The sequence below is a fragment of the Bactrocera neohumeralis genome, chromosome 3 (genome assembly GCF_024586455.1).
Source record: "Bactrocera neohumeralis isolate Rockhampton chromosome 3, APGP_CSIRO_Bneo_wtdbg2-racon-allhic-juicebox.fasta_v2, whole genome shotgun sequence".
Lineage (NCBI taxonomy): Eukaryota > Metazoa > Arthropoda > Insecta > Diptera > Tephritidae > Bactrocera > Bactrocera neohumeralis.
Genome location: NC_065920.1, coordinates 14,455,398 through 14,475,317, shown reverse-complemented (window position 1 = coordinate 14,475,317; position 19,920 = coordinate 14,455,398). Strand labels below are relative to the sequence as shown.

The window sequence follows — 19,920 nt, the reverse complement described above, 5'->3', positions numbered from 1 at the left end:
TTTAATTCCCTAAAAAAAATATTAAGAAACCATTCTACAACTTTGTCGTCACAATCAGCCAAGGTGAATATTTTTGGTTTATAAAAAATATAATTTAAAAAAATATTCGAAAAAACTTTTAATTTATTAATCGAGAAATTTTTTTTTTAATTAAAATGGAAAAAAAATATTTTTTTTAACAAAAATCGATTTTTTCTTTAGTAAAATTCAATATTTTTTTATACAAATTAGGAAAAAAATGTTTTTAATAAAAATCGAAAAAAAAATTTTCTGACTTATAAAAATATCCAAGAAAAAACTTTTTAAATAAAAATTTTAGGGATAAATTAATTTTTTAATAAAAATTAAAAAAATATAAAAAATTAATAAAATTAGCATACAAAAAAATTTATAAAAATAGCAAAAAAGAACGAATTTTTTTTAAATAAAAATCGACAATTTAAAAAAAATATATATAACAAAAACGTTTACCATGCGACCACACTAGTATGTATCCTTTATATATGTACATATAGCACGTGGCATAATTTTATACTATACATATGTACATACGTCTATAGCGATCAGCTACGCGTTCGGAAATGCCTAAGAGGCTGCCGTCATAGGGCCTATTTTTAGCCGCTTGTCTCGCAGTAACACGAACGTACAGTTACGTGCGAATGTGTGTGTTCACCTTGAAGGCTCGTTCGTGCTTTAAATATAAATAGAAATATACGCACTAGTTAATTTTTTTGTAATTTATTGCTTTCAACAAATATGGAAAGTCATGATTCATACAAGCTTTAAAGAATCAAAAGTTACAAAAAAAAAGAAAACCAAAAAAAAAAATTATTTAAAATAAAACAATTAATAAAATTAAAAAAAAAGTTTAATTTATAAAAAAAATCAAAAATTTAAAAAAAAATTTAAAATTAAAAATAAATTAAAATTGTGAATGTTAAAAATTAAAATTTTGAATTTTAAAAATTAAGAAAAAAATAAAAATTTAAATTTAAATTTTAAAAATTAAAACTTTAAATTTTAATTATTTTTGATAAAATTTAAAATTTTTATTTTTTAATTTAAATAAGTTAATTTTTTTTAATATATAAAAAAAAAATTATGTATAGTATTTTTAAAGACAATTTAAAAAAAAAAAACAAAATGTTATGAAAACGAAAATATATACATGATAGGCATGCAAATAAATTATAGCGTAATATTTACAGTACTAATAAATAAAATAAATAGTAAAATATTTTCTTGCTCAAAATCTTTACAAATGCGTAAATATTTCATAAATTCTTATAAAGGCAACTTTTTAATTTTTTCTTGTTTTTTAATTTTTTTTCATTTTCTGTCAAAGAACTCGTACATCATATATTCGATTTGTAATATGCGCTATTTTGAAACTTTTAGTTGCCACGCACTTTCTTTTCGAAGCAACTTATACAAGTGAGCTTTTACACATTGCGGCCGCAGCGACACGTAAGCTTTGTGTGAGTGCACGGCAAGCTACAGTCGCGTACAAAAATGCACAGACAATTGACGTCACTTACTCAGTTTAGTAATGCGCATAGACACATACAATCAAACATTATTTCATGCATTTAGTTTGCCATTTTTTCATTTTAAATTTCACATTTCTTCATTTTCAAATTCACACTTCATTAAGCTTTTATCACAAGCGATTTTGCACACTAAAAGCCTTTGAGTGGTACCTAACTGCATTTAGCGAAACAAAAGACTGGTACTGGTACTTGTATTATAAAAAAAAAATAAATTGTAGTTGTCTTCTCACAGCTTGATTTTTCTGATAAATTATTTGTTTAATTATCACTAATTATTTTATATACATATATATGGTTGCTAGTTGGGTCTTCATGCTCATAACTCATCTGCACTTATTGGATAAGGTTGGAAAATGGGCGTAAATTAGCTCTCAAACTCTCTTTATCTCTCTCTCTTTCACACATAAGTAATTTAATTTATTTATCTTCCAAATTTTATGCTTCATAGTTCTCATTTATTATTACAAATTAATTATTATGAAAAAAACAAGAAAATTGTTAGTTTATAATTTCAACATTATTTGACATTTTGTATTTCTTTTTTCTTTTATTTACATACTCATTTTGTAACAAAAAAACGAAATGAAAATATATAAACTTATACATAAATATGTTTGGAACGTATACATATTGAAAAAAAAAACGTACATGAACATATAACATCAAACATAAAAACAAAAACAACATATAAAACAAATGGTGTTGTTGCTTACTGAAATTTGCTACGAAAACTGGTAAAATTGCGACGGTAATGGTACTGACTTAACAACAACTCATTAACTAACACTCCCACCATAAACACATACATACATAATTGCTACTAAAACTCTGCTTGAAATATGCAAAATGCGCCAAATTTTATAAAAACTAAAAATATTTTATGAAAAATATTTTATACAAAATATTTACAAAAAATATTTATAAAAAATATTTACAAAAAAATATTTTATGAAAATATTAACAAAAATTATTTTATAAAAAACATTTTATGAAAAATTCACATTTGCTTTTGTAAAACCTAATAAAAATGCTTCTTGCTCACCCATGTGCTCTACTCACCTTTACTACGCTTACCCTAACTCATGTTCATACATGTAAAAAATGAATATATTTATAACTGTTAACTGCTTGTTGCTTGAACTCACACCATAACGCCGCCAAAAACGTGTTGCAATTATTAAAAAAATGGTTTTAAACAAAAATTGCCTTCTTCTTCCGCTGGTAAATGGGTATAACTGTCTCGTACTCTCTCTCTATCTCACTCGCTCTGAAAAAAAAACACACTTGAACTCATCTCAAAATTCATTTGTACAAATATAAATATTTACTTGACCATAACCATGTGTGCGCCAACAACAACACAAACCACAACATGTCCTTTGTTTGTATGCTCATAACTGTATGCGTGTATATACATACATATATATAAATATATGAATACATTTAGGCATGTCGGGAGCGTGTTAAGAATCTACACTCAAAAATCACCGCACGCAATGAGCGCATTAAACTGTTGATCCATCGCGGCACACCGGACGATGCAGTGTTAGAAACATAGTTTTAGGCGCATAAGCCAAACTTCCACCCACAACCAAAATATACATAGCTTAAAGAGAATAAACAAAAAACAACAACAACAAAAACCAATTACATTAAAATACCATACATACGACATTTTTTAACTATAAATATACTTATAATTTTAATAATGTATAGGAAAAATCATTAATTATTTTAAAACTAATTTAAATTTTCGTACCTAATTGTTTAAATGCAAAAAAAGTGTTTGACAAAATGTATGCGCGCTGAGTAAGCGTCTAAACACTTGCAAGCGCGCACTTAACAGTAAACTTTAAGCCAACCAATACATTTATACAGTTATGTAAACACTTGAGCGCAGTAGCAGCCACCGCCAATGAAGCTACCACAGACGCCGCCACGCGCGCACATTTGCCGCATACACGCGCTGCCGCGGCGCCGACGACAGGCTCCCACTGTCCAACGCGCGCAGTGGCAGCTAAAAGGTGTCGGCAAATAGGCCTGCCGCCGCGGCGTCTGAAAAAAAGAGCTTAACTTTTGTTTGTCGTCAACGTTTCCGTACCTTATTGTAAACAGCCACATGCATATGTACACACAAGCGTATATATGTACAATGCAGAAGCGTAAGATTAAGCGAAGAAACAAAAATTATTATAAACCATGACATGACCCCAAAAACAGAAACGATTTCAAAATAAAATATTAATTTAAAATTTATAAAAAAAATGTCTCTCTTTTGACTAGTCATTTCACCACCACCTTAGTGCGTTAAGTAGTGAAAATTTATTGAAATTTGTTTATTGTAGGTATACAGGTTACTTAGCAAAATGCTGGCTAGTTAGTGTCATTTAGGTTGTTTGTTTGTTTGAGGGCTCGTACCACATATATACAACATATAATTTTGTATGCGAAACAAAACCTCTAACAAATTTGGCAAATCTCGCCCTTTATTTTTTATTAAAACCAATGCTAGGCACTGCGTACATCTATTGATGACATGCAACAGAAATACGATGGGATCGCAGCCTTATCGTACACGCTGGATCCGCATTCCGTTGTTACCACATCATCGGCTGTGTCCATGCTATTGAAGCCATCCAAATTAGGCTTATCCTATGCGGAGGTGCTCTCCGGACACTCAAGTCCTGTTAGCTTCGCACAAACGGAAAGTGTTTTGCACAAGAGTAAAGTACAAAATGCCAAACTAGAGAACAGTAATGTTAAAAGAACCAACAGCAGCAACACCACAACCATGTTTACCACCACCACCACGACCACCACAAATAATAGAGTAAATAATGCCGAAGCGCAGCCAGAGGCTGTGAGCCATGCGCCGCAGAGCGTACAAGAATTTGAACCTCAGCAATATGAAACCACAATTACAACAACAACGCAAGAATTGCAAACAGTGCAGCCGCAAAATGATAGCATTGACACGCTGACGGCGCAAACAATAACAACGACCGAGCCGCAAGTGCAGCGCACGCAAAATGAGTATGTGAATGAAAGCGGACAACACGTCGTAGAGACGCGCACGATAACAACGCGCACAACAACGCAACATGTTACGGATAGCGCCGCGCAACAGCGCGGTGAGTTGCAAGCGCCAACGGTAAGTGCGTGGCTTGAAGCGCCCGCAGAAGGGCATGAAGAAATTGCCTATGAGCAGCGCACGCCCCAACCTGCGGCACGTCAGCCACAACAGCAATTGCACGCGCCACGCGAACAACGCCGCGGTCGTTCGCCGCGTCGTCGGCAACAGCACGACGAAGCGCAACAATACGCGCCAACAACGACGCAACACTCAACGCGCGAGCAACGCGATGCGCATACACATTATACGACCACAACAACAGCGACGCGCACGCACACACAACATACTAGACAACAACCAGCCGCACAGCAACACGAGCAGCGAACACATTTGCTTGCGCCCACGCAAGAACGTATGCGTTCGCGTAGCCCCATATGGGCACCGGGTTCGACTTCATACGCGGAAGTATTGCGGGGCATTGAATTGGAACGTCAGCGAGCTGCGACTGCTGAGCGAAAACGCGCACAAAGTGGCAGCAACACAGTTATTACCACGAAAACGACCACAACTAGTGACTACGTGACGCCAGCGCAGGCGCATGCGTCAACGCAGCCACAGCAGTCAGCACAAGAACCACAAGTGCAGCAAGAACTGCCAGCGGTCGACACTTTCATACAAACACACACAAATATCGTGGAATATCAGCAGCCGGCGTACGATACGCCTAGCCAAACGAACGATATAAGCGCTGATTATGCAAATGTTGTGACCACTTTGAGTCCCGACGTGCCACAGACGACTCCATTAGCAAGCGCTTTTGTTGAACCAGTCACTGTGCCAAGCCCTTACGATGCCGTACTGAGCGCAAATACTTATGTTGACACGGTTTCTTTAGCAACTTCGGTGCCCAGCACTTACGTGGACTCAGTTTCATTACCGAGTAGCTATATTGAGCGGCCCGTCTCAGCAGGCAATACGCCAATGACCGCCGCGGAAATACAAGCTGCTTACCTACAGCCCGATCCGCAGCTCTATCAGAGCATGTATGAAAATATGGCCGATGCCGGTCAGTGGGGCTATGCAGCAGTGCCCGAGGCACAACAAGTTGTACAGCCTGATCAATCGACAGCCTCTCAAAATTATTATGAACAGATTATACAAATGCAATATCCCCAAGGCACGTCGGCACAAACGACCTACACGCAGTATCAGTATCAGCCGACGGCTACGCAATATCAATTAATGGCCGGTTACTATCCCACAGAGCCACAACAAACTGAATCGTATCAAACGGTTTATGCGCCCACTGCCGACCAAACTCAGTTGTATTATCAACAAGAATCAACCAAACCTTATCAAGAGTTACAAAGTGTGGCTTACGATACACAGCCACAGGAATATTTGACCGACTATCAGCCGACTCAAATAAATCAAAGTGTTATCGATCAAGTAGTAACTACGCTTGCGTCGATTGTACAAAATGTTACAACGACTCAAACGCATGCTGTCAATTCACAGCAACAACATGTACCGGAGTCAGTGCAACACTTTGAACAATCAACGCCGCTGCAACCGTTTAGCGAGACGGTGCCTACTTATGAACAGGCAACCACCGGTCCACCATCCTACGAACAAACCCAACATACACAATTGTATGAACCGGAATCGATTGAAGTCGATGAACCGCGGCCTGACATAACTTTTGGTCAATTTGAAATGAATGAAATTGAGTCGATTCCCGCCGAGATTGTGGATACTCCACAAGCACCACAACAGGTCTTGGAACCAGCGCCTATTTCAGAGTTGGTCTTTGTGCCAGAAGCGCCTTACTCGGCGCCTTTACAACCAATGGAAAGTGTGTCTCCACAGGAGGCAGTATCCACACTAGTAACCCCAAGTCCCACAAAGTCTAAAACGCAGGAAATACCCAAAACAGATCCTAACCAGTTCACGACTTATGCTGAAGTACTATTTGGTATACATCATGGTGGAAGTAATGTTTTCCAGCCATCCAGTCAAAAGCTACAGCAACAGCAAACGCAAATCCGCATTACAGCAACCAAACATGATTCAAATACAAATAGAAGCCAGCAACAAAAACTGACAACCAAAACTGCAACGACAACTACAACGACATATGCGACCACGACATCGAACAATAATAATAGACGACCGCTAAAGTCTCCTTCTCGGAATGCACCAGCAGTTCAGAGAAGAGAAGACACGGCAGCTGTCGCCGTGGCACCGGTGCCACATCCACGTAAAGAACAACGACCACAAAAAGGTCAACGGACGGATTCGAAATCGCGACATCATAATGGATCGCCACCAACAACGCACAGAGAGGTGGAGGTTCGACAAACGCACGATAAACATGAAAAGCACGAAAAACATGATAAGCATATAAAATCTGTGGAAGAAACCACTGTAAATGTAACTAGCAAATCACACAAGGATACGAAGCATACACGCGATAGTAAGAAGGTGAAACAGGCTGAAGTTGTTTCTGAAATTCATGGAGAGACCACAGTAGCCGCTGAACCAGCTGTTCCTGTGGGAAGGACAGATACAACCAAGCAGCAAGTTAAACCTCCTATCGACGTAGTGAATAATAATGAGTCGGAGAAGAAACCAGCCAAACCCAAAAGACAAAAGAAACATAAGCATTCAGGTGAAATAGAAGAGCCTGTGGAAAAGAAAGAAAAATCAGAAACAATTATAGCGAAGGAAGTTGTCAAAGTTAGCCCCGCTGCTGAAAAAGTTCCTGTTACTGCTGAGAAGTCAGCGATTTCGGCAGAAAAAGTAGTTCCTATTGAAAATATCGTTCCTCCTAGTGAAAAAGTGGATGTTCTGAAGTCGAGCACAATTGACTTTATTGCATCCGAAAGTCTGAAAGACACGCCGGCCAAACCTGCGAGAAAGGAAAAGTCCAAATCACAGCGTAAAAATTCACCGGTCGAGGCGATTTCTACAAGTGAAGTCGCCGATGCACCAGTAATTTCCGAATCCACCAAGGTCATAACAGAAAATGGAGGATCTACCACAACTACAGTCACAACCACAACGATAACTAAACGCATTACAAAGCGTATTATTACAAGAATCATTGACGGAAAGGAAGTTGTGATCGAAGAGGATGTAGTTGATGATGAACCCACAGTCGGGACGGAAGTTGCAATCAAAGAGGTGGTTGCAGAACCTGAAGAAAGAGTCACCACCGAAGTAATTGACCATAAAGAAAAGACGCAAAAACCTATAAAGAAGGATAGGAAGAAGTCTAAGAGTCCCAAAGAAGAACTTAGGGTAACACCAGAACAAACAGTTATTACTACCGAGGCCACAAGCACACCATTGATTGAAGTCAAACCAAAAGAGGAGCAGAAGCCTGTAACTGAGAAAGTTATTGAAGCTGCAGAGAACAAAGCAGCTAAAAAGAAGGATAAGAAAAAGCCAAAGGAGCCGAAAGAACACGCTACCGTTGAAAAACTTTCGACGACAAAGGAAGATACCGTTGCGCAAGTTTCAGAGACGTTGGTGATTCATGAAAAACAGCACTTGGCTGCGGAACCTATTACACAATTGCCGGTAGAAACCCTCGAAAATGTTACATCAAGTATTACCCAATTCATAAACGTCGAAAGAGAAAAATCGGAAAAACCAACGAAAAAAGACAAGAGAAAGACAAAGGGCCAAAATGAACTCAAGGAAATCTCAGTTCCGAAAACGTCTGAAACTGAGAAGGTGATAGATAAAAACCCAGCCAGTTTTCAGGAGGAGAAAATTGAGAAAACAGACACATTAACTGCAACAAAAATAGTTTCGAATGAGCACGCTATAACAGAAAGCTCTGTGGACATTTTAACTGAGGTTAAAGAGAACTCAGTACCGGCACCAATTGAAGAGATTGGCTCTGAAACTCTGACTGAAGTCATTGAAGGTGTTAAAAAACCCCCACTAGTTGAAGAGACCACAATTGTTAAAGAATCGACACCCGAATCAGTCATCGAAATTCCAGTTGTTCCAGAATCTATACCGCAACCGGTTGTGGAAATTACCACCATTGTTCAAGAAACTCCAATTGTTAAACAACCTTCATCAGAAACTGTCGCCGAAACCCCAGTAGTTTCAGAATCTACATCTCAAACTGTTGTAGAAATTACCACCACTGTTCAAGAGAACCCAATTGTTGAAGTGTCTACTTCCAAAACTGTTGTGGAAACTATTACAGCTATTCAAGAAAACCCGATTGTTACAGAGACTATCGTTGAACCAATGGAGGAAAACATTGATGTCAAATCTGTACAATCTACTGTAGTCGAAGGAGAATTAATAGCAGAAATTCCTCAAACAGTTCCAGAACAACCCAATCTTACAACAAGTATACATGATTTCATTGCTGCTGAAAAGCAGGCGACAGACAAATCTCCGAAAATTCAAAAGAAAGATAAGAAAAATAAAAAGGACAAGAAGAAATCAGAGGAAGCAAGTGCCCCCATTGATGAGTGCACCGACACTGTTGAAACTATTGAGACACCTCTAGAAACCATAATAAGCGGTGAAGAAATTTCTTCAACCGACGGTTATGCCACGTCGATTATTAAAACTACAACAAGGAAAACCTCGACCTTAACTACCCGTACAAAAATAATTAGAATAATTGATGGAAAGGAGGAAATTGTTGAAGAAAACGAAACCACACAGGAAACGCCAAACGAATCTGTTGAGCACACCATCAATATTGTTGAGGGCAAACCGGTAGCTCACGATATTGAACAAATAATACAGAATGTTAATGAACATCAACCTGATGCACAAATTGTTAACATCACGGAAGATGAGCCAAAAGTCGAAACCTATTCTAGAACTACCAGTGACGGTAATATAACCAAAACGACGACTGTAATTAAGCGTAGAATTATTACAAAAATTATTGATGGAAAAGAAGTGCTCATTGATGAAGGTGAAGATGTAAGCCCAGTTGTAGAGCGAGTGAGTGTGGTAGAAAATCAACCAGCATTTATTAAGGAAACCATGATTTCGCCTGTCATCGAAAACACACCGATAGAACCAATTATTATAGACGAACCAGTGCAAGCGCCAGTTGTAGAGTCCGTTGATGTAGTTGTCGAAGACAACATATCAACTAGTGTCACCGATTTCATCAGCGCTGAAAAGCAAAAAACTGATAAACCACAAAAACCTGCTAAAAAAGACAAGAAAGAGAAAAAGAAAGCCAAACCCGAAAAGCAGGTGCAGGCAACAGTTATCGATACATTTGTGTCGGAAGAGAATATCTCAGCCACAAATGTACCGGTTACGAAGGTTGAGGTACCACCAGTTGAGTCAGTCGAGAAGCGTCTGGAAGAGACGGCGACGGAGCCTACGGTGGAACCCACAGTTCCTGCAGAAAAGCCAATGAAACGTGTTGCTTTCGCTATAGATGTTGAACCGGTTGAAACAAATGTGGAAGTTACTCTACCCGTTCCTAAGGAACGAACAGATATCAAAACTTTGACAAACGACTTTTTGAGCGGCGAAAAACAAACACAACAACCAATTGTACAGAAAGTCGCCGAAATTACAATTACAGAGCCACAGCCTCTTTTAGAAACCACAGAGCCCCTGAATGAAATAAGTGCAATACCAAACAGAACAGAAAAAGAAACTACACTAGACGATAATGAAGTCGTAAAGACCACGACGGTTCGTAAGACCAAATTTGTTAAGAAAATAACACAGAAGAAACAAGAATCGCCTGAGCCGCAAAACGTGCCGACGCCACCAGAGAATATTGACGTGGCAGAGGAAGCGAGGGAGGAGCCCACAATTGAGAAATCCGAATCGATTGTGCGTGAAGTAGCAGACAGTGGTGTCGTAAAAACGACGACCGTACGTACAATGAGCATCAAGTCACAGAATGTCAACGAAAGTGAAGTCTCCGAGGCCACAGAAGAAGTGGCAGAAAAGGAAACAACACCAATACCCACAACAGCAGAAGAAGAAAAGATCTCGAAAGTAGATACAACTGAGACTTTAACAATCGGCGATGTACCAACTATAGACAAACAAAAACTTACATCAGTTGAAACGGATGAAACGTACAGCGGTGAGGTTATTAAGACAATTCGTGTGCGCAAAACGAAAACTGTGAAAAAGATTACACAAAACGTGGAAGAATCCACGACGGAAAAACTTAGCACGGATGTTGCGGCAAAAGAGGATACTGAGGGTCAATTATTAGCTGAAGAGCCCAATGACATTGTGACAGATGCCGATGACAATAGCGGTGTAGTAAAAACTGTAACTGTACGTACGACAAGCTTCGTGCGACGTATACCAAATGATGAGACAACACAATCGGAAACGAGTGAAACCAACAGTGAAGAAAAGCAAAGAAAATCACCTTTGCTCATTGAAGAGCCAAGTGAAAGCTCAACAACCACTACACAAATGGACGGCGCTATCATAAAAACGACAACCATACGTACAATGAGATTAAACAAGACTATTGCTTCAGATGGGCGTATACTATTGAAAGAGATAGATAATCCAGATGACGTCATAGTTACCTCCTCAATTGAAATGCCCGATCAGGCAACAATGCCGGAAGAAAAGATCCCTGACGTCACTGTATCGTCTGAAACTTTGACAACGGCATACGTACCCACTGAAAGCACTAGTGCAAAGGTCCAACCAAGTGGTATTGATGAGGTTCAAATTATTGATTCGGCAAATAATGTACAAACGAAAGCACAGAGTACTGGCATTAAGGTAGTTGATATCGAAACAAAAGAGTTGCCAAATGTTGAGGAACAGCTAAACACGCAAGAAACCAGCTCCACTGATAGTACGCAAATCTCTAGCACCACCACCTCTGACATTACAGTCACCAATAAGACATTGATTACACAAACTAACGAACAATCTACCCAATCCACCACTACCGTCACCAAACGCACTAGACTGACCACCATACAAAGACCCAGTTTTGAAACTCAAGACAGCGAGCCATTACAACTTGTTAGTGAACAATACAATAGCCCATATAAATCAGGTGAAATACGAAAAATAGCGCTCATAACTCATGAGGAGAAGTACAAAGAACCTAAAATGAGAATGCATTTCGATTTCCCACCTGTTAGTCTACAAGTTACCGAGACCTTAACCCAAACGTTAGAGAATGCTGCAAATACTTCCGAAGAGAAGAAGCTTGTAGAAGAAGTGGTCAATCAGCAAGTACATACAGAGAGCACAGAAGTAGTTAGCCAACAGGTAGAGATAGAAAAAGAAACACAGAGTACGGTAGCAGAGAAGCTTATTGAAGAGGTAGATGTAGTTAGTAACGTAACTTCGACACCAGTTGTGCCCGATACGGAAACTACGAATGAAAAGTTAGATGAAATAGTTGAGGAGCAGAAACTGCGAACTCGCACAGAAAAGACAGATTCGCTTATTGAAAAGGTGTGCGAAGAGCAGTTACAGGAAGAATTCAATATTGAAATTAATGACAGCAAATTACAAAATGTTGAACCAGTCACACCAACAACAGCCGTTGGAAATGTTGCAGTGTCCGCCGCCATACCTGTAGAAGTAGGAAGTCAGATTGTAGAAAAGTTAGCAGAAACCGTTGTTACGCAGGCTAAATCGGTAGATACACAAGATTTCGTAACCGATTTGACCGCGGAGGAACAAGAACTGTTTGAGGATATTAAGAAGAAGCTATCAAAGAAAGACAAAAAGAAGCGTCCAGCGCTACCTGAAGATTTCTTCAAACAACAAGAAATCGATAGTACCATGCAATTAATTACAGAGGAACGTTTAGTTAGCGAAGCTAGTGGCTTAGAGAAACAAGAACATGTAGTAGAAGACTTGTTAGTTGTCAAAGAACCACAAATAAATACTGTAGTAGAGCAAAATATACCCAGTGAATTGGTTAAAGAGGAAACAAGCAAGACAGACGAACTTTATCACAAATTAATTGAAAATGAAGATTTCGTTATTGAGTCGCATGTTGAGCTTATAGAAGAACCAAAGGTTGAAGAAGAAGAAGTGCAAGACATAACAAAATTGCCTGAAGTAAACGAACCCACTAATATTGCTAACGCTAATGAATTACCTGCTGCTAAACCCAGCGCTAGCGATCTAACTGAAGAACCTAGTGCTAGTACTTCTTCATTAACTTGCTTTGAAGTGCCTAAATATAATATAACCGAACTGCAATTAGCCGAAAAGAGTTATATTGAAGTGAGTAGCAAACACCCTGAACCCAAAACAGAAGACTTATCTCAGCAAAATGAAGATACCCCAGTTAGTGCTGTAAATGATAGGGACCCAAGTGAAATTCCAAGTGATATAATTTACGAATTACCGAAATACGATGTCTCTGCTCTGGCGCGAGCTGAATATAAATACCACATCCAGAACCCAGACGTTGAAGCACCTAAATTGGAGACCACTGCAACTGAGGTAAGTGATTTAGAAGAATCAAACTTAGTTAAGAAGCTAGCAGAAGTAGAGTTAGGTGAAAAAGAAGATAAGTTAGTTTCTGAAACCACAACCACAATAACAACCACAACAACAACCACGATTTCAACAAATGAAGATATTTCTGAAACTGCGAAAACCGAAATGGTGAATGTTGAAGCACCAGTAATTGAGGAAGTGCCCAAGCAAATCATGGAAGTAACAGAGACTGTATCAGTAGAACCGTATGAAGAGTTGAAGCGTGAAGAAAAATCAACTGATTCTCACTACGTTGAAGAGACACCAGTCACCACTAATATTACAGCGGTTACCACTGCAAGTAATCTCGCTGCGACTGCTCTTGATTATGAAATTTTGGAAATACCTAAGTATAACTTAGAAGCCATTAAATTAGCTGAGAAATTGTTCGTAACAAGCATAGCTAAGCAAATAGCTGACGTTGAATCAGAAACTAAAATACCACAAAAACAGGAATCTGTGGAAATTTTGGATTCTAACAAAGACGAAGTTGCTAAGCCGCTGGTAACTGAAACAATACCCGACACTACACGGACACCTGCCGAACCACACTTCTACTCCTTTGAAGTTTCAAAGTATGATCATAAAGCTTTGCTCGCTGCTGAGAATTATTTTCCATTGTTCATTGGACAGCGCGATGACGCAGAACAGGTTACCACTGTTATCACTGAAGCAGTGGAAGTACAGACACAAGATACAAAACCTTTGGAAGAAATCAAAGTACAAGAAGAAGAGATAACCATCACAAACGTTGAAGAAGCAAATTCAGTTACTGTTTCAGAAGAATCATCACCAGTTTCTCAAACTACGCACACTACCACCTCAGCCACTGAAGTCACCGTAACAACGGAGATAACGGTTCCCGAATCCAAGCCGGTAGAAGAAACTTCTTTAGTGGCTGAAGAGAAACCAATCGAAAAGGTCGAAGATGTGAAACCAGCAGCTGAGGTTGTAGAATCGCAACTTATTGTAGAACAACCTATCGAACCAGTAAAAGAAGAAGAAAAGTCCGAAGCAACTATCACTCAGTCCACTTCGCAAACCACTACTACAACCACTGTAGTTACCGAAACAGTAGAAGTAAGTGCAACAGATTCAAAACCAGTCCAAGAATCTCCTGTTGTGGCTGAAGAAAAACAAATTGAAAAGGTTGAGGAAGTGAAACCCGCAGAAGAGGTCATAGATTCGCAACCTATTGTAGAACAACCAATCGTACCAGTAACAGAAGCACCGAAGAAAGCTGCTTATGCTGGTCTTCCGATTGACGAATCTTCAGGTACATGGATGGATGTCCTCGATGAGCCAATGGTATTCTCCGACGAAGAAGAAACCAAGGAAGAACCTGTTACCCAGACTTCCTCGCAAACTACTACCACAACTATTGTAGTTACTGAAACCGTAGAATCAAAGACTTCAGAACCGAAACCTGCAGAAGAAGTTTCTTTAGTGGTTGAAGAGAAACCAATAGAAAAGGTTGAGGAAGTGAAACCAGTAGAAGAAGTCGTTGAAGTGAATGCTGTTGTGGAACAACCCGCTGCACCCGCCAAGGAAGAACCAAAGAAACCTGCTTACGCTGGTCTTCCAATTGACGAATCTTCAGGTACTTGGATGGATGTCCTCGACGAACCAATGGTATTCTCCGATGAAGAAGAAACCAAAGAAGAACATGTTACCCAGACTTCCTCGCAAACTACTACCACAACTATTGTAGTTACTGAAACCGTAGAATCAAAGACTTCAGAACCGAAACCATTAGAAGAAGTATCAATATTGGTTGAAGAGAAACCAATCGAAAAGGTTGAGGAAGTGAAACCAGTAGAAGAAGTCGTTGAAGTGAAAGCTGTTCCGGAACAACCCGCCGCACCTGTCAAGGAAGTACCCAAGAAACCTGCTTACGCTGGTCTCCCAATTGACGAAGAAGAAGTTTCTGTTGTGGTTGAAGAGAAATCTATCGAAAAGGTTGAGGAAGTTAAACCAGTAGAAGAAGTTGCTGAAGTGAATGCTGTTGTGGAACAACCCGCTGCGCCCGCCAAGGAAGAACCCAAGAAACCTGCTTACGCTGGTCTTTCAATTGACGAATCTTCAGGTACTTGGATGGATGTCCTCGACGAACCAATGGTATTCTCCGATGAAGAAGAAACCAAGGAAGAACCTGTTACCCAGACTTCCTCGCAAACTACTACCACAACTATTGTTGTTACTGAAACCGTAGAATCAAAGACTACAGAACCGAAACTATTAGAAGAAGTATCAATAGTGGTTGAAGAAAAACCAATCGAAAAGGTTGAGGAAGTGAAACCAGTAGAAGTAGTCGTTGAAGTGAATGCTGTTGTGGAACAATCCACAGCGCCCGCCAAGGAAGAACCCAAGAAACCTGTTTACGCCGGTCTTCCAATTGACGAATCTTCTGGTACTTGGATGGATGTCCTCGACGAACCAATGGTATTCTCTGACGAAGAAGAACAAGTAGAAGAACCTGTTACCGAAACTATCTCTCAGACTACCATCACAACTACTGTAGTTACCGAAACAGTAGAATCAAAGACTTCAGAACATAAATCAGTAGAAGAACTTTCTGTAGTGGTTGAAGAGAAACCAATAGAAAAGTTTGAGGAAGTGAAACCAGTAGAAGAAGTCGTTGAAGTGAAAGCTGTTCCGGAACAACCCGCCGCACCTGTCAAAGAAGAACCCAAGAAGCCTGCTTACGCTGGTCTCCCAATTGACGAAGAAGAAGTTTATGTTGTGGTTGAAGAGAAACCTATCGAAAAGGTTCAGGAAGTTAAACCAGTAGAAGAAGTTGTTGAAGTGAATGTTGTTGTGGAGCAACCCGCTGCACCCGTCAAGGAAGAACCCAAGAAACCTGCTTACGCTGGTCTTCCAATTGACGAATCTTCTGGTACTTGGATGGATGTCCTCGACGAACCAATGGTATTCTCCGATGAAGAAGAAACCAAGGACGAACCTGTTACCCAGACTTCCTCGCAAACTACTACCACAACTATTGTAGTTACTGAAACCGTAGAATCAAAGACTTCAGAACCGAAACCATTAGAAGAAGTATCAATAGTGGTTGAAGAGAAACCAATCGAAAAGGTTGAGGAAGTGAAACCAGTAGAAGTAGTCGTTGAAGCGAATGCTGTTGTGGAACAACCCACAGCGCCCGCCAAGGAAGAACCCAAGAAACCTGCTTACGCCGGTCTTCCAATTGACGAATCTTCTGGTACTTGGATGGATGTCCTCGATGAACCAATGGAATTCTCTGACGAAGAAGTGAAGTCAGAGGAAACTGTGGATTTGAGACCCAATGAAGTGAGTGCACCAGTATATCTACCAACAGACAAAAGTAAATTCGAGCTCATTGAGGAGAAACCTAAAAACAAGAAAATTGTGACGTTCGAAGATGAGAGTTCTCATGAAATTTTGGAAACTAAACCTGTTGACTCGTTTGTCCCTTATGAGAATGTGCAACTTGCACCAGAAATTGTGCATTACCCTGTCAGTAACTTCTCGGAAGACATAAGCATAGGTGAAAGCGAATTGTTGGTTATGCCTAAATGGTCTGATGGTAAACCACTTCAGGAGGAGAAAACTGTTATTGATACATGGTCAAGCGTATTAGAGGATTCATCACCTATTTCACCAAATATAGCGTTTACTTCAAAATTATCTCCGGATGCGCCAGAATTTACCCCATCTTATTTACGGCAGGCAGACTCTGATCAAAACATACTTTTCTTGGAAAGCGAAAGAAATCTTAACACTTCCGTGGCTGGACAGAAGCAACTCGAGAAAGTGCAGAAAAAGTCTAAACAACAAAAAAGAGAAGAAAACTTGCAGAAAGTTGTTGCAGAAGAGAAGCATAATGACAAACCTTCAAAACTCAATGTTGATGCCGCGGAGTTTAAAGTTGCAGCCGATACAAGGGACACAAGTACAACACGAGGAAAGTCCTATGCTGATATTGTGTTTGGTGATCATTCGCACATAGGGGAATCTAAACCAAGCCTTTCCGTTGTCGAAAGTCAGACTGTAGCAGTAGAAAAGGTTGTCGACAAGGTTGTCCCTGTTGAGAGTATTAAACCTAAGGAAGAGAAGAAAAAGAAAACAAAGAAAGAGAAACGCAGAACTGAACAAGTCGTTAAAGCAATTGAACCGGAAGCAGAGGAAGTACCAGAGAAAGAGCCTGAAAATGTTGAGGTAATATTAGAACCAACCATTTCAGATCTCCCACAAACTGTATCAGATAGTTCGCCTCAACCAATGCTTTCATGGTCTTCTATTGTGAAGAAGCCGGGTGAATGGGTCGATGACATCGTTAGCAAAACAAAGAAGGTATTTGTCGAGAGTGATAAAAAGGTATCCAGCACTGAAAGAAAAACAGAAAAGGAAGTTACCAAAGGAAAGCCTATATCAAAAGAAAGGGAAGAAAAGCCCAAAAAGACTAAGAAGCACAAAACTAAGGAAGATTTGACGAAACAAGACAAGCTTCCTGAAACACATACTCATACCAAACCTGATGACGCTGACTTCTTGGAAAGTGACGAATCCGATATATTGAAAGAAAATGGTCAGAGTCCAGTGATATCTGAAGATGAGCGTCAGCTTAATGTGGAAATAGCAGTTGTACCTGATAACGATGCAAAAACAAAACCTGAAGGAAGCGTTATATCCTGGGCGTCATTAGTAAGCAGACCAGGAGAATGGATAGACGAAACTGTTTCTAAACAAAAAGTGCCAGCGGAACCCGTTCAGAAGGCCGAAAGAGCAAAACCATCAAAAATCAAAGAAAAGAAAACGAAAACAAAACCTAAACCTGAGAAAGTAACTAAAAAAGAAGAGTCTCATGTCGAACAGACTGTCGACTCAAATGTTGAAGAGAAAAGCGATAATATAGTTGAGGTAGACCAAGTTGCGACTGTTATAGAAGCAGAAGAAGTAACACTTGAAACAAAGAAACCAGAAGCTCCTTCTCAACCGCAAGGCTTTTCATGGGCAGCTTTAGTAAAACGGCCTGGTGAATGGGTCGATGATATAAAAGAACGGAGAAAGGTGGAGAAAATACCTGAGTCTATTAACAGTGAAACAATCTCAAAATCAGAGACCCAAACCAGACAAACTAAAATCACGAAATCTGTTACTAAAAAAGTTAAGGAAAACACCCGTGTTTCTAAAGAGAGAACTCAAAAAGATACTTCCCTTGTTACAACATCTGACAGTGACTCAGATAAGCAAGAAAGCCAACAGACACAGCGTGTTCCTCAGTCGAATAACATGACATGGGCCAAAGTTGCAAGTCAAACAAACGATAACTTAATTGAAGTACAGACCCCCACAGACAAAGAAATTCGTAAACCTAAGGAAACAAAACAAGTTAAAGAGTTCGCCCAACCTCAAGAAAAACTGATACCTATATCTAAAAAAGAAGAAAGCAAAGAAATACCTGCAGTTCAACCTGCTCCTTCTAAAATGTCATGGGCCTCGATAGTAAGCCAATCCACAACAGATTTCATTAGCAATGAGCGAAATAGACCCGCTCCGAAGACTGAAAATGTCAAACCTGTTCCACAGAAAGCTCAAAAAATTGTAAAGCTCGAAAATATAAAGATAGGGGAACAAGAGCCTACTTTTGAGCACAAACAAACTCTGGATGATTTCGAATGGGATAACATCACCGAAACAACTCTTACAGCGACCGATCAAGTAAGTGAACACGACGATTGTCATAATCAATCTAAATCTTGGAAAGATATGATTGATGAAGACTCTGATGACATATTTTGTGAAGACATTCCAACTACACACACTGAGTCTAAATCACAAGAAAAGTTTGTTGAAGAGAAACCCACTGAACAGGGACAAGATACGAAAAAGGGTAAAGAGTTGATTGAAGTGCAAAATATAACAGAACAACCCACAAAGTTAGTGATAGAAGAAAGTGTCTCTCAGGCTACCCCGAAACCCACTACCACAATTATTGTTGTTACTGAAACAGTAGAATCAAAGACTTCTGCACCGAAAAAAATAGAAGAAGTTTCTGTAGTGATTGAAGAGAAACCTATTGAAAAGGTTGAGGAAGTGAAACCAGTAGAACAAGTCGTTGAAGTGAAAGCTGTTGTGGAACAACCCGCTGCTCCTGCCAAGGAAGAACCCAAGAAACCTGCTTACGCTGGTCTTCCAATTGACGAAACTTCAGGTACTTGGATGGATGTAATCGATGAACCAATAGTATTTTCTGACGAAGAAGAAAACGCAGAAGAACCTATTACCGAGACTATCATTCAGACTACCACCACAACTACTATTACTGAAACCGTAGAATCAAAGACATCAGAACCGAAAACAGTAGAAGAAGTATTTGTAGTGGTTGAAGAGAAACCTATCGAAGCGGTTGAAGAAGTTAAACCAGTAGAAGTAGTCGTTGAAGTAAAAGCCGTTGTGGAACAACCCACTGCACCCGTCAAGGAAGAACCCAAGAAACCTGCTTACGCCGGTCTTCCAATTGACGAATCTTCTGATACTTGGATGGATGTCCTCGACGAACCAATGGTATTCTCCGATGAAGAAGATATCAAGGAAGAACCTGTTACCCAGACTTCCCCGCAAACTACTACCACAACTATTGTAGTTACTGAAACCGTAGAATCAAAGACTTCAGAACCGAAAACAGTAGAAGAAGTATCTGTAGTGGTTGAAGAGAAACCTATCGAAGAGGTTGAGGAAGTTAAACCAGTCGAAAAAGTTGCTGAAGTGAAAGCTGTTGTGGAACAACCCACTGCACCCGTCAAGGAAGAACCC

At 39.5% G+C, this 19,920-nt stretch overlaps 1 protein-coding gene across 1 annotated transcript in view; it reads left to right on the top strand.

Annotated features, from left to right (window-relative positions):
• The window catches only part of LOC126752965 (muscle-specific protein 300 kDa), a 204,152-nt gene that overhangs the window by 137,267 nt on the left and 46,965 nt on the right, over positions 1-19,920 (top strand). Inside the window, 1 exon segment of the mRNA XM_050464018.1 lies at positions 4,063-19,918. Within this exon segment, the coding sequence (XP_050319975.1) occupies positions 4,063-19,918 (15,856 nt within the window).